The sequence below is a fragment of the Cryptomeria japonica genome, chromosome 9, assembly GCF_030272615.1.
Source record: "Cryptomeria japonica chromosome 9, Sugi_1.0, whole genome shotgun sequence".
NCBI classification, from domain to species: domain Eukaryota; kingdom Viridiplantae; phylum Streptophyta; class Pinopsida; order Cupressales; family Cupressaceae; genus Cryptomeria; species Cryptomeria japonica.
The window spans coordinates 695,753,145-695,768,916 of record NC_081413.1 but is presented as its reverse complement, the minus strand read 5'-3'; the positions used below and the strand labels follow the sequence as shown (position 1 = coordinate 695,768,916).

The window sequence follows — 15,772 nt, the reverse complement described above, 5'->3', positions numbered from 1 at the left end:
TTGCCACAATACATCTCCCTTATATAGGGCGCTGTTGATGTGTATTTTATACACGACCAAACACAAAATAAAATACCCAAAGGTATCTTATCCTCTCTTGAATAAAGTCTCCGAATGCTGAAGATGTCGCGAAAAGGATCAATCGGGATGACTTCAAGGTTCTTTTTTGTAGGATCTCTACCTGTGGATAAGCACCAGTGGTCGTTGTGTTTGCTATTTCTTCAAGGGGCCTTATGCACTTTCAGAGAAAGCTTGTCCGTGTTACTCTCTTTCCAAATGAAGGAACAGGATTTTCCTAACACTAATAGATTTTCAAAAAATATCAAAAGATAAGGGTTTCAAGGAAGAAATACTTAAACTAATCCTAAGAATGACTCAATGAAGACTAGACTTGATAAGATTCTACCAATCTCAGTATCGCCAAGAGATTACAACTCTACTGGAATTGATGCGATCTTCTAAGGGGATTCGATAACTTTCAAATCATCAAGGATATAGATACTATCATAGAGATACATATCAATACTTCCAATAATGATTGAATTCTTAATCAATCTCAATGTTTCCAGTTGACCACACAAGGCGTCCTCACAATCAGTAAGAAGCTAGTGGTTTGGAATGTGAATCTTATCAAAGATCAAGCACAACAATTCGTCCTTCAAACTTAAAATTTAAATGCTATTTCAACTGAGAGTGATTCAAGAAGATAAACAATCATGAAGATAGCCACAAGTATTGCAATAAAACACCATAACTTCAATATTTTATTGATCTCATAGCCAAATGGACAACAATTGTTCAAAATTCTTTCTTCACAACTCAATCTTGCTACAAACAATGACTAATTTCTCTTTAACTTTCTAACTTTCTTTCCTCTAAACTTTCTCTCTCTCTCTCTCTAACTTTTTAAAAATGAAATGAGTGAGGGCTTATATAGCACCCTCAAATACAATGAACAGCCTAGATCGAAAGAAGATCAATGCTTGAGATTTTGACACCTAAACCCTAATTAGGGTTTGTTACAAAAAAGTCCCCATTTAGATAAACATTACTAATCCATAGCCAATAAAAAAAAATGGCAAAAATACCGAGGAGACATAGACCAATAGGAATTAAGTTGCCACATCATCCTATAACAACTTTTCATCTAGAATTTTGTTCCCTTTCCTATGCTCTTTCTTAGCATATTCAATGAATTTGGACACAATTCCCTCAATCTCAGCAATGGGAATCTCAGGAAGATTCTTCATTCGTTCTTCCAAGTGAAGGACTTGATCAAAAGCAGTGAGAAGAGTCGTCTCCCATCCAGATTCAAGTTCTTTGGTCTTTTCAATTAGGAACATAGTAGTATACATTTGATCTCGTTGCTTTTCTGTGATGATGTTCTCCTTGCAAAAGATGACCTTGATTCTATCCTCCAACTCTTGGATGTCCACATCTGTCTCGATCTCGATCCGCCTGTCAAGAATGGTACACAACACCTCAAACACCTTATCTTGAATTGGATGAATGATGCCTTCAACTCTACTGCATCTGGTGTTGACGTCTTCAAAAAGGACTTCCTTCATCTGGAGCAGAGCTGACCACTGTAGGAGGCTATGGGTTCCTCCATCCATTATCTTTTCTTGTGTCAGAATCCGTCTTGGTGTTTCTCTTATCACTTGTAAGACTGGGATGATAACATCTCTAGTGTGAGTGAATGCAGCTACAGTTATCATTAGATTATGAATAATCTCAAGGACCTGGATAGCTCGATGAACTGTCTTCATCATTCTTGTTGCAAATTCAACGGCTACCTTGTGAGATTCATCAATCCAAGAACTCATGAGTTGAACTAGGTTCTTCGCCCTTTCTGCCTCACTTATTGATTCGAGAGGAAGTGGATGTAAAGGAGATATTGCTGGATCCTGCCGTCTCAAAGGCTGGTTAAGATGGCTAAAATAATTCCTCCAAGCACTGACCTCCTTTTCAAGCTTCTTATTCTTTTCCACTTCCTTTTTGAGTTTGTCTTTAAGTGCTTCAAATGAATCAGTTGCTTCCTCCATTGCTTGCTCGGAGTTAAGTGGACCAAGCTCAAATGTTTCTAAGTCATACTCTTCTGCCAGAATCTCATCTACATACTTATCCACCACTGGTGTAGCTACCTGTACTTTTCTGGATCCTGTCTCATCTCGAATTACCTTGGACATCTTTGTGGCCTTCTTCTTTTCCACCACCTCCTGAGAATTCCCTATAAGGCTCTCCAAGTCAATTGTATGATCTTCTTCTTCGACCATAACCACCTTTGTCAACCTCTCCTTTAGCCAATCTGGAATAATAGATCTTCTTTCCCTTACTTGTATTTCTTTAGGTAGAGGTCCATCTTCCCTGAAAGGAGATGTTGCTTCATCATCATTCTTTTCTTCTTGTTGCTCTCTAGCATCAACCTGAGGGGATTGACTTGATGAATGCTGAGGTGTCTGTCCTTTTCCTTGCTCATTATTCTGTACCATGGATTCCATAGACTCATCAATTTCATACACTATCTGCCTCTGATCTTCTCCTTGACTTGCTTGCTTCTCATGCCTAGAAGATGTGCTTGGTGGACGACCAGGATTCACTTTCTGCTTTTTCTTGGAAGACTCTCTTTTCTCAGGTCCTCCTTTCCTCTTCAATCCTTTGGAATGAGAAGCATTCTCACTCACACTTGCCTCTCCTTCTTCTGGTCTTGCTTCCAAGGCGAATGTCACAGATACATTCAGCTCCTTCAACTTTTGATGCTGTACATCCACCCATCTGCGAGTGCAGGATAAAACGGGAGCCATCAAAGCTCTCAAGTCTAAAACGTCGGGCTCATTCCAATCTATCTTCACTTCTTTGTCTTGCTTCTCATAGGATGACTGGAGGTATCTACCATTATCCTGGGCTTGATCAGCAACTCTATAAATTTTGCATTTCCTAATGAAATCTAAGGGTAGCCTGGAATGCATCTTTCTTTTGACCTCTAAATCGTCCGGGACATTCATCCAAAAGTCCTCCACCTGAAACTCATGCTTGTACTTCTTGCTGACTGTCTCCTCCATATAACCATGAGGATCAAAATTCTCTCTCGAGGCAAAGGATGTGAATGAGTATAGAGATAATTCCTTTTCTGCATCTTCGGCGGCTTGAGTATTAGGACACACTTCAACTAAATTCCCTAGTATGATGGGCATGGGAATTCCATTTCCATGCTTGTGTCTGGATGCCTTTGCATAAGCTGCCAACTGTCTAGTCACCTCAAGTAGTACTATCCTGTCTGTTGGATATCTTGGCAACATGTAGGGAGGTGAAGGACACCCATGAACTATGATGTATGTGAACTTTCGAAACTGAATGAACCATGCACCATGCTTCTTCACAAGCTCTTGTGCGTCCAGAGACAGTCGATTGTGAATCCCACCTTGCAATATCCTGGTAATATTCATCGTGAAGGTGTCATTGACTAACTTGTAGTCACTTCTAGGCGGATGATGCGGTTGAACATAAGAATCACAAACTCTTATTTCTCCAGGTCCCCTTCCAATCACTCCTCTGTGAGGTAGCCCTGCATACTCGAAACTCCTGACCAAGGCATATATAACATATGAGCTCATGTGGAATGATTTGGTGGGTCTTAGCCTTCTCAACTGCACGTCCAGACAATTGCTAATGATTCTAGCCCAATGAAGCATTCCTTTTCCTTGGACGATCACTTGTATGAAGAAGAACATCCACTTATCGAAGAAGAAGGCTTGAGAAGCACCTGTAACTCGATTGAGCAAAGTTATCAAGTCTCTGTATTCCTCCTGGAAGTCAATCCTATGTGGTGTATTGGGAATCTTGTTCAGGCGAGGCCGACTTTTGAGCAACCAATTCTTATTGACGAAGTTCAAACAAGACTCAGGATCATCTTCATAGATCGACCTTGCTCCTTCCACGCTCTTGTAGATCATGTCTTTATGGTCCGGAAGATGAAGAGCTTCGCCTATAGCTTCCTCTGAAAGGTAGGCTAAGATGTTTCCTTCCTTGGTTATGATCGTCCTTGATTGTGAGTCATAGTGGCGAGCACACTCGATTATCAACTCATGACACTTGACTGCAGGAGAGAAACCTGCAGCCTTGATGATGCCACTCTCAATTATCCTCCTTGCAACAGGTGATGGCTTGCCAATGTAGGGGACCTCTCGAAACTTCTTCACATTGAAGTTTCCTAAGTTGGTGTCTCCGATATTATTCCACTTGGGCACGATCCTGGTCTCCAATTCGTTACTCCTTTGATCTTCCTTGATGAGAGCCTACCGAGTAGTAGATCCTCCGGCTTTGGGGGTCGTCATTTGATGCGTACACAAAAACTTAAAATTAGTCCTTGAGCATAATATCTTAAAGCATAGGATCTAAGACCTTTCAAGGGAATAATTTATTAATTTGAAAATGACATGATAAATCAAGAATTATAAATTCTCAAATTAATTATGAATGGAAATTAGATTTTTCAAGACTTAGACTTTTAAAAGATTGCTATGAAATCAAAATAAGTCTTGAATAGAAACTTCAAAAATTTGATTCTTCATACCTTTTCTTCGAATGCTTAACTATCAACCTTGAAAAAATGAAGAAAGAAGATCAGATTTTGCTGGATAAGGATTGGATTTTGGTCTCCCTTTGGATGAATTATGCCTCAATTGACCTTCAAAAGAACTTCGCCTTCCACTAGCCTCCGACCACTTAGCAAATTCTGGAAATTAGCCTCCAATTTAGCAAGAAATTCGCCTCCAATCTGGTATAATTCACTCTTCCAATCTGCTCTTGAAATTCGCATGAGAAGAATAATGAATGAATGATTTGAAAATGCTACAACACTCCTCTCTTATATAGGGCGCTCACCCTAATTAACCATGAGGCCGACCTAGGTTTTTAGCAATAAAATAAGATAAAATCCCCTTTAGAAGGAGGCCGACTTGATTGTAAAAGCAAATAAATGAATTTGAGCGCTCACCTTTATTTTTAAAATTTTAAAATTAATTTTAAGGCTTGAAAGGTGTTCTTTTTCATTTGTTTTAAGGCTTAAAATTAATTGATTCAATTACAAATGCCTTAATTCATGTGAATTTGATCTAACTTCCCAAATGTCTTAATTTTGACAAATTTAGTGAAAATTGAGGAATGTTGAGGTTTGATTAAGGCTCAATGAAGCTTCTTTCCTCCTTAGGCATTGAAATATCCAAGATGATGAAGGTCTAAACCACTTCAAGGCTTGTTTGAACTTTACATCCAGGCTTGTTCACTTCATAATTGAAATTTTCACAATCAATATTTGCAAATTTAATGTCCTTGACTTCACAATCTTGCAATTTGCCCTTGACTTAATCAAACAAGGTTGAATGATAGGCCTTTTGATAATTTCGCCCTGGACCCTTTGGAAGGGTTAGGAGCGATTTTTCCAATTAGGTCTTGAATACCTTGTTTCCTTGACTCCAAAATCTTCCGGAAGGCAAGCTCATGTTTGTTTTGACTTGACAAAGTCTTGCATTCCAAATTTTAGCATTTCTCATGAGCGAATTAGATGAAAATGTGATTTTCGCCCTGGACCCTTTGGAAGGGTCAAGAGCGATTTTTACTTTTTAAGTCAAAATTCACCTTAGTTTGATCCTTAACCTCCTCCAAGGCAATCTCCAGGGTCTATTCATCTCCATCACTGAGTTGGCTTATCAATTTTTGAAGGAAATATTGTTCTTTTGGGAATTTCGCTCTGGACCCTTTGGAAGGGTCAGGAGCGAAATTCTCTCCTGAGCTCAAAATTCTCATTTTTTGAAGGTCTAAATTTCTTCAAGGCATTCCAAATGGCTTCTTTTACTATAATCCAAGCCTAGTTTTACTTGAATTTTGGAGGAAAAGGTGTCTTTGATGTTTTTCGCCCTGGACCCTTTGGAAGGGTCAGGAGCGATTTTCCTTGCTTAGTCTTACTCCTCCATCATTCTGACTTCAATCCACCCCTCAAGGCTAGGCAATGGTCTTCTTCATTCACTCCACCCAAGCTTGGTTTGTTTTTGCAAGGCAAAATGGGGTATTTAGGAATTTTCGCCTTGGACCCTTTGGAAGGGTCAGGAGCGAAAATTAGGTTTTAGGGCAATTTTCCAATCCTTTAATCTTCAAATCACTTCCAAGGCATAAAACATCTTGCCTCACTCCTCTTCAAGTCATGAAAAGCAAAATCTTGTCTTAAATTTGCAAGGAAAAAGGAGAATTTGGAAATTTCGCTCTGGACCCTTTGGAAGGGTCAGGAGCGAATTTCTCTCTTGGCTTCAAAACTGGCATTTTAGCAACCTAATTCCACTCTAAGGCAATCCAAATCCTCTTCTCACACCCTAGTCCAAGCTTAGTTTTGTCCAAAATTTGGAATAAAGGATAGTTTTTAGGATTTTCGCTCTGGACCCTTTGGAAGGGTCAGGAGCGAAAATCTCTCTTAGGCTCAATTCCTTCACCTTTTCAACCTCAATCATCTTCAAAAGGCAAAAACACACCTTCTCACACCCATTCAAGTCATAAAAACCAAAAAGTTGTCCTGACCTTGCAAGGAAAATAGGTGTTTGAGGAATTTTCGCCCTAGACTCTTTGGAAGGGTCAGGAGCGAAAATTCTCCTTTTGGGAAAAATCCTTCATTTTTCCAAGTTAAAACATCTTCAAGAAGCAAAAGCAAGTTGTTCTTGTTTCATTCATGCCAAAAACTTGACCTTCTTCACTGCACAATAAGAGCTTTTGGGAATTTCGCTCTGGACCCTTTGGAAGGGTCAGGAGCGAAATTCACTGTTTTGTCCAAAGTTCTTCATTTTTACATGCTTCCAAATCTTCAAAGGTATGAAATAATGTCCAATCTTCATTCCAAGAGACCCTGCACATCAAAACTTAGCCAAAGTTAGGAAGAAATAGGCTCTAATAAGATTTTCGCTTTGGACCCTCTGGAAGGGTCAGGAGCGAAATCTCCATTCCAGGCCAAATTGCTCAGTTTTCAAGTTTCAAACCACCTCACAAGGCAAAGTTAGATCATTTTCCAAGCTGGGAACAAGGTTGCAAGTCTATCCAAGGCAAGAAATAGGGTTTAGGATGAAATTCGCTTTGGACCCTTTGGAAGGGTCAGGGGCGAAAATCCTATTTTAGGCTTGATTCTGGACATTTTGAACTCCAAATCTCCTTGAGAGGTAAACAAAGACCTTCCTTCACGCATCCCCATCAAAATCCTGCTTTTCACTAGGCAAAAAAATGAGAGCTTTTCAAAATTTCGCTCTGGACCCTTTGGAAGGGTCAGGAGCGAAATTGACATCTCAAGCCAGATCTTACCTTGGTTCACCTCATTTTCCATCAAACTTGATCAAACTAACTCCCTTGCTTCACAATCAGGACAAATCTATCACTCAACTGGGTCCAGGTAGGGTTTTACTAGGTTTTCAGGGCCAAGAGAAGGCAAGAAGGGGAGATTTCGCTCTGGACCCTTTGGAAGGGTCAGTAGCGAAAATCTTGTCCTTGACTGGCTTTCATCACATCAAAGCTTAAAACTCTCTTTTAATGCAAAAGATGACAACTTTCTCCATCATGTCTCAAAAGTCAACAATTTTGGTCATACCCTTCTAAAATGCCTCCAGTCATCATCAGGTGCATTCGCTTATCATTCACCATTTCGACCTTCCTTTGATTACTGACTCTGCTCAACTGACTCAAACCGGGAAACAAACATGACTCCGACAAGAAAACCTTCAAACTAGACCTAACCTGACATGAGACCTATTCACCTTGTCCCCTGATCTAACCAACTTGACTTTCCTGAAAGGCATGCTTCACTATGGCAAACTTGAGGTTCCAGGCAGAGGACTAACAACCTCCCAAAACAAGACTAGACTCAACTTGAAAGAAACCCTAAAACGAGCTTCAAAGATTAGCCCTAATCTAGCCAGCCCAGGCAAACCACTCACTCACTCAAAAACCTAAAAAGCAGAGAGAAAAAGCAAGCAAAAGGAAAGCAAAACCTAAAGCAAAAAAGAGGGGGTCCCCAGTCTAATCGGGCGATGTGTGAAATGGTCACAACAGGTGCTCACCCTAATTCTCCATGAGGCCGACTTAGCAAATTAGCAATAAAATAAATCAAAATCCCTTTCAAAGGATGGCCGACTTGCTTAAAAAAAACAAAATAATAGGCTTGAGCGCTCACCTTAATTTTTAAAATTTTAAAATAAATTTCAAGGCTTGAAAGGTGAATTTTTTATTTATTTTAAGGCTTAAAAATTAATTAATTAAATTGCAAATGCCTTAATTCATGTGAACTTGATTTAGCTTCCCAAATGTCTTGAAATTGGCGAATTTAATGAAAATTATGGGTTAGCTTAGGAATGTCAAGGTTTGATCAAGGCTTAATAAAGCTTCTTTCCTCCTTAGGCATCAAAATATCCAAAGTGATGGTTTGAACCCCTTATCTCGACTTGCTCACTTCATAAATCAAAATCTTCACAACCTAGATTTGCAAATTCCGATGTCCTTGTCTTCACAATCTTGTAACTCGCCTTTGACTCAATCTAACAAGGTTGAATGATAGGCTTTTTGATGATTTCGCCCTGGACCCTTTGGAAGGGTCAGGAGCGATTTTTCTAATTAGGACTCGAGTACCTTGTTTTCTTGACTCCAAAATCTTCCGGAAGGCGAGCTCATGTTTGTTTTGACCTAATCAAAGTCTTGCATTTCAAATTTTAGCATTTCACGAGTAAATTAGGTGAAAAATGTGAATTTCGCCCTTTTTTGTGTACACAAGTTTTTTTTGTTGATTTTTACCTTTTTTATTTGGAATAAAATGTTTGGAATCTTTAGATTATATCAAAATTTTACCAATTTAAACTAATTTATACTAATTTTATGCTGATTTTTAGTGATTTTTTTTTTGAATTTAGGTTACTTATTTTGAATGTGCTTTCACTTTGAATGTGTAGGTTAAATATATTGTACAATGGCTAATAGAGAAGTTTCTAGATCAGGTTTAGGCTAAGGCTCTACCCAATTGATGCCATTTCCAGTTATAGGTACTCGTCCTGTTGGAACTAGGGATTCTTCTTGGAAATATGCCATACAAGGATTGATACCTAGAATAGTTATTTGCATGAGATGCACAAACTTATATCAGGGAGGCATAAATCGCCTCAAATACCATCTTGCAAGCATTACTCATTGTGATGTGAAGCCTTGTTGAAACACTAGTGAAGGGATAAAGAGAGATACGATGCCCACCTTGCATTGATTGAAGAGAAAAAATTATAAAGGGAGAAGACAAGTGCAACCGTAGCAACATCCACATCTATGAGTCATCGTCCTCAAGATCAACTAGAATCAGATGAAGATATGACATGTCAAGGCATAGTGGACTCTCTTTGTGGTCTACGCATTCAAAGCACATCGACCTTCACTTCATCTACTTCAAGTCGAGTGCTAGTTCCTACACCTACATGCACACCACATAGCTTTTTTGTGCCTAGAAACACACTTGAGCACAATCATCATTCGAAGCTATAGGGTGGAATGGGGAGGTGTATGAACAAGTAGATAAGGCATGTGTTGATCTCTTATAATTAGATCTTTTGAAGTTTCATGAGGAGTTCAGTTCATGGCTACTCACTCATTTTCAAAGAATACAATTGATGTGTAGAGAATAACACCTGAGTTTAATTAGGGGTTTGTAGAAAACTTTCGATTAATCCCAAGCTTTTTTGAGGTACAATGACTTTGAATGTATGAAACCAATTTGTCAGTTTCAGATAGGCTTATTATACAAACCCTCTCGATTTTTGTCTTTGAATGCTTTCCTGTTAGGTTTGGTAGGTTCACTCTCAGTGCTAAGGACAATCATCAGCAAGTTTCACATAGTCAAGATGTTGTTAATCTGGAATTTCCACAGGGCTTTATTCTTGCCATCATGCGTTTGCACTCTTGTCAACAAGAAATTCATCATAGTAGTCCCTGCCACTTGAGAGAAAATTTGCTAAAATTGAAATAAGAAAAGAAGCAAGGGGTTTTCTAGTGTTCTAGTAGTTGAAAGGGGCTGATTCAAATATGATAGTTTTTCCTATGCAATGACAAAATAAGCCAAAATTTCAATAGGAAATAGAGGACATCTCAGTCCACCTACTGGCAAAATGCATAGAAAAGGGACAAACATACACTTTGAATTGCCCCCACAAAAAGGCAAGGATGGTGAATTTTTTTTTGGTTTTCTGTATTTCGCTTGCAAACGAATTTAAAACAATATTGCAAAATTGTGAAGAGGATCCATCTTACATCTTGTTGGATTGTTTTGATTAATAAAAGCAGGATAGGCCCATACCATTACATATCCACATAGCGACACCTGGGGCGCATGGGGGATGCGTAGCCAGCCAAAAAACCCCCCACTAACACATTGCAAAAACTCAGCAGGGACACCCGAAAACCAACATAGAAACTAAAAAACCAACAGGAACAAAACCAGAAAAAACAGAACCACTAGAAAGCAAAAAACCAGCAAAACCACCCATGAAAGGCTGACATCTTAGCATCATACTTAATAGTTGGTGACAGGGCTGTGATTAAAGGAGGTCAGCGAACCCTTTGAGGGGTTAATTGAAGACTACAGTGCTGATAAATAATTGTTCGCAGACATTCATATTTGCAGCAGGGGCGATTTAGAAGACAAGATGAATTGGCATTGTGAGGGCTCCAAATCAAAGGATATTGATTGCTTCTTCCATTTCTCAGCTAGGCGATTCTACCAGGTTCATTTTGGTATCAAAATCTCTAAGAGTTTCTCAGCTGTATGCATGGTGTTAATGGCTGTCATAAGTCTTCAGACATTCCGAAGTTCACTGTTAATAGACAAATATTTGGCATTCATTAAAGTTATTGTTAGGAGACTATTGTTTCAAAAAGTAATAAGGTTGCATTCAGATCTTACATGTACTTATTCATCTAGTGGTATGCCAATTGTTTGTTTAAATGCCTATTAGCTGTAGACATTCATTCCACCCTTGAAAGTCATGAATATGTGTTAGTGGTGTTGGATTGAAGTAATTATGCAAAGTGTTGTTAGTTTAGACAATCAATGTGATCATTTACAAGCTTCCTCAGTGCTACAAACAACATTGACTCAGACTGAAACTATGATCAGAAGACTGAGACTTTGTGAATGAATTGTTTGACAAAATTCCTTGAGCCATGAACAGCATAACTCGCAAGTTATACTAGCTGTCCAGACTGCATAACATGCAGGTTGTACAGACAGAAAACCAGAACAACAGGTTGTCAGCCAATTGTTTGACGATATTCCTTGCATATTCAGTCATTTAGGAGCAGGGGATATTTCAGTTTTTTCTAGTGGGCAATTTAGGGCTCGAATGAGACACTTCAGCAGAGTTGGACGGGGTGACAATGAGGTCAACATACAAGTTGGGTTTGTAGGTGGACCCGATTTCAACAGTGGGGATCCCACTTGAGGGGGTTTGGTCCAAATAAAAATAATACAGCCTACGAATAAGACCCTGATGAAGGGGGGGTTTACCTTTGGCAACAACCCTAGAAATAGATTGAGACAAGGAAGATAAAACCCAGTAAGGAAAGTTCATTCTTACCTCATGGTGCAGTTGGTTCAACATAGGGAAGTGCTGAAGGTGAAATCTTCTCTTCCTGCCATCCAGAATGAAGTTTTCATGAAGAGCAGGGCAGCCTCCTTCCAAATACCAGGGAGCTCCTCTCTATTGTAGCCATGTTGGAGTTTAGAGACCCCTTTACAGGTTCAAAGAAACGGTTGAAATCTTCCTTATAATTCCCCTTAGGTTTTTTGTGGAAGGCAACGCCATCTAGGGCCAACCCAGTCACTTTGAAAACCACAAAGGTAATACTCCCAATCTTCACAGCGCCATTATCCCAGGCTTGAACAAATGCCGTAGATAATTTGGGATCATGGCCGGTCATACCCTCCACATAGGAGTCCAAGTTGCCCTGAATCACCTTGCTCCAAAGTTCACCATTATTCTTGAACTCAAAGCATTCATCTGGTTCAATTTGGTTCAAATCTCCTCCCATCTTCGCAAACCTAGAGGCCAAATTGAGAAAGCGACAGGTCTGAAAGGAACAATGATGAGTACTAGCAAAAATAAAATCTCGTCACCTTATCCAGCTTGGAAAGGAAAGGGCAAGAATAGAAAATACTAGAAAGGTAATCTTGGGATTACACATCATTAATGGGCATGTCATTCGAGATCATGGCACGGGCCACAATGGGTACTTCGGGCATTTGGAACCAAACTTTCAAATTATTAACCATCGTGCCAAGCCCAGCCAACTTGTCCACCACCCTATTTTCCTTGCATTGCACGTGGCAAAATCTAATCTCATCAAAATTAATGTGGAGGGCACGACACTTGTCGATGAGAGGGGCAGTCTTCCTGTCTGGCCTAGCCACCTCATTCAGCATCATGATGGTGTTATGAGAGTCACCTTCAACAGCGAGTTTTCTAGGGCCCATCTCCCTAGCCACATCAAGCCCGTGAAAAACGGTGGCCACTTCGGCCATGCTGGAAGTTTGTACACCACGGTTTGCCATGTAAGCGAGGATCGGGCGCCCACGTGGATCCCTAATCACACCATCCCGTCCCGCTCGACCTAGGTTGCCATGGGAAGACCCGTCAAAATTCAACTTGTTGGATGGTTTGTCTGCAGACATGTGGAGAAAAAAGTTGGATTTACACAGGAATTTTGTCAAAAAAATGTACCTATGCTGAAAACCACGGCCTATTGAATGGCTATTTTCAAATTGAGCATATGGCTATTTTCAAGAGTGCCTAGTTAAAATTTTGTCTTGGCTCACCCATAGTCAACAAAAGAAGCTCTAGGGTCACTAGCTTGGCTTATATCTATCCACCAACTGCTTGATGAAATGACAAAACAACAAAACTTTAGTTCTTACCTTCACAGGCACCCAGACTCATTAAGCTTTGATACCATGTCAGCCAAATGAATATGTATTGTATATGAACTTCATGCATGCAAAAAGGATGGATTTTCATATGCTGACAGCTAACAACTAATTCTAAAAACTAATGCAAAACTAGAGTCTTTCTTGGCTCAAGTTGTTATAGGTTACATCCTCGTGCATAATTGTGTTCTAGAAAATGAAAGTAACCAATTAAGCACCTGGAAAAATAATATATTCTTATGGTTTAATCACTGTCGTCTTGTGATTAATAAGCAGATTTAGAATGTCATGACTGCGAATTGCATAATCATTTTTTGCAGAGAGACTCAATATCTATATGTTTGACTGTTCTGTATGTTTCTGGCAAGATCAAACTTGGATATATATTATGTCAAGGGTGCTGAGTTGACTTTGGTTCAGTTTTGTTCTCTATCATCATGATAAATATGCCTTACCATAAAACTTTTTTTCAGACCTAATGAAACAAAGAAGCCACGCACATTGAACAAATTAGGCGACACTAGTACCTGGGAGAAGAGAAAGATGAAAGGAAAAATAGCCATTCAGAAGATGGTTGTTGACTTGATGGAGATATACATGCAACGACTCAAGCAGAAGCGACCGCCATATCCAAAGAGTCCTGGCTATAATGAGTTTGCAGCTAAATTTCCATATACGCCGACTTCAGATCAACAGCAGGTGTAGTCTCTCTCCAGGTAGCTCTTTACTCACCTTGCCCATTGTTTTATTTGTAGATTAATGTACTGCTGTAGCAATATTTGAAATGATGCAATACATTATGTTTTGTCAATATAAAGGATTAATTATCTCAGTCAACTAATGCTTTGTCAAATTTTGTATGGTTGTATTCTTTCCTCTTTCTGCCTTGTTTGTACTGCTGTAACAATATTTGAAATGATGCAATATATTATGTTTTGTCAATATAAAGGATTAATTATCTCAGTCAAATATCTGCTTTGTCAAATTTTGTATTGTTGTATTCTTTCCTCTTTCTGCCTTGTTTATTTCCTATTGGCCATTCCTAACAAGTTCTGTCCTGTGAATGGCGTTAGTGAAAGTAACATACCTTCCTTTCTTCTAGTTTGTTGCGGAACAAAGACTCTGCTCATTGCATTTCTAAAAAATGCACGATCACAATTTTGCTTAAGGTGACTTCCAGAAATATATATTTATGAGTTGTTTATGTTTTCAGTTTAGGTGGTGTTGATGTTTATTTTGTACACTATCAAACACAGAATAAAATACCCAAGGGTACCTTATCCTCTCTTGAGTAAAGCCTCTGAATGATGAAGATATGGCGAAAAAGGATCAATCAGGATGACTTCAAGGTTCTTCGTTGTAGGATCTCTACGTGTGGATAAGCACCAGTGGTCGTTGTAAATGCTGTTTCTTCAAGGGGCCTTACGTTTTCAATCTGCAGGAACAGGATTTTCCTAAAGCTAACAGGTTCTTAAAAAAAGATCAAAAGATAGGGTTTGCAAGAGATGAATTCTAATCTAATCCTAAGAATGACTCAATGTCGGCTAGACTTGGTAAGATTCTACCAATTTCAATATTGCCAAGGACTTACAACTCTACTGGAATTGATGCGATCTTCTAAGGTGATTGGTGATTTTCAAATCATCAAGAATTATAGATACTACCATAAAGATACATATCAATAGTTCAATAATGATTGAAGGTTCAAGCAATCTAAATATCTCCAGTTGACCACACAAGGTGTCCTTACAATCAGTAAGAAGCTAGTGGTTTGGAACGTGAATCTCACCAAAGATCAAGCCCAACACTTAGTCCTTCAAACTTAAATACTACTTCGACCGAGAATGATTCAAGAAAGTAAACAACCATGAAGATAGCTACAAGAATTGCAATAAAACACCATGACTTCAATATTTTATTGATCTCAAAGCCAAAATAGACAACAATTGTTTGAAATTCTTTCTTCACTACTCAATCTTGCTACAAAATAACTTTCTTCTCTCCAAAGCTCTAACTATCTATCTCCTTAACATCTAATCTATAATCATCTAATGACAAAATGAAAATGAGTGAGGGTATATATAGCATCCTCAATTACAATGAACGGCCCAGATCAAAAGAAGATCAACGGTTGAGATTCTGACACCTAAACCCTAATTAGGGTTTGTTACAAAAAGTTCCCCTTTTAGATGAACATTATTAAATGCATAGCCAAATATTTAATTGGCACAAAAGTCGAGGAAACATAGACCAATGATAAATAAGATGCCACATCATTCTATAACAACCTTTCTTCTAGAACCTTATTCCCTTTCCAATGTTCTTTCTTAGCATATGCAATGAATCTGGACACAATTCCTTCAACCTCAGCTATGGGAATCTCAGGAAGATTCCTCATGCGTTCCTCCAAGTGGATAACTTGATCAAAGGTAGTGAGAAGAGCAGCTTCCCATCCAGGTTCGAATTTCTTGATCTTCTCAATCAGGAGCATAGTAGTGAACATTAGATCCCGTTGCTTGTCTGTGATGACATTCTCATCTTTGCGAAAGATGACCTTGACTCTCTCTTCCAACTCTTGAAGGTCCACATCCGTCTCAACTTCGATCCTCCTGCCAAGAAGGGTACACAACACTTCAAACACCTTATCCTGAATTGGATGGATGACACCTTCAACTTGATTGCATTTGGTGCTGATATCTTCGAAAAGAACTTCTTTCATCTGGAGTAGAGTTGACCACTGAAGTAGGTTATGAGCTCCTCCATCCATTATCTTTTCTTGTGCTAGGATTTTCC

General features: G+C 39.0%; 1 protein-coding gene across 1 annotated transcript in view; it reads left to right on the top strand.

Moving 5' to 3' along the window:
* LOC131073944 (ATP-dependent DNA helicase At3g02060, chloroplastic) overlaps positions 1–15,772 on the top strand; it is a 228,435-nt gene that overhangs the window by 16,500 nt on the left and 196,163 nt on the right. The window contains exon 2 of the mRNA XM_058010469.2: positions 13,453–13,678. Within this exon, the coding sequence (XP_057866452.2) occupies positions 13,453–13,678 (226 nt within the window). The remainder of the gene's footprint in view (positions 1–13,452; positions 13,679–15,772) is intronic.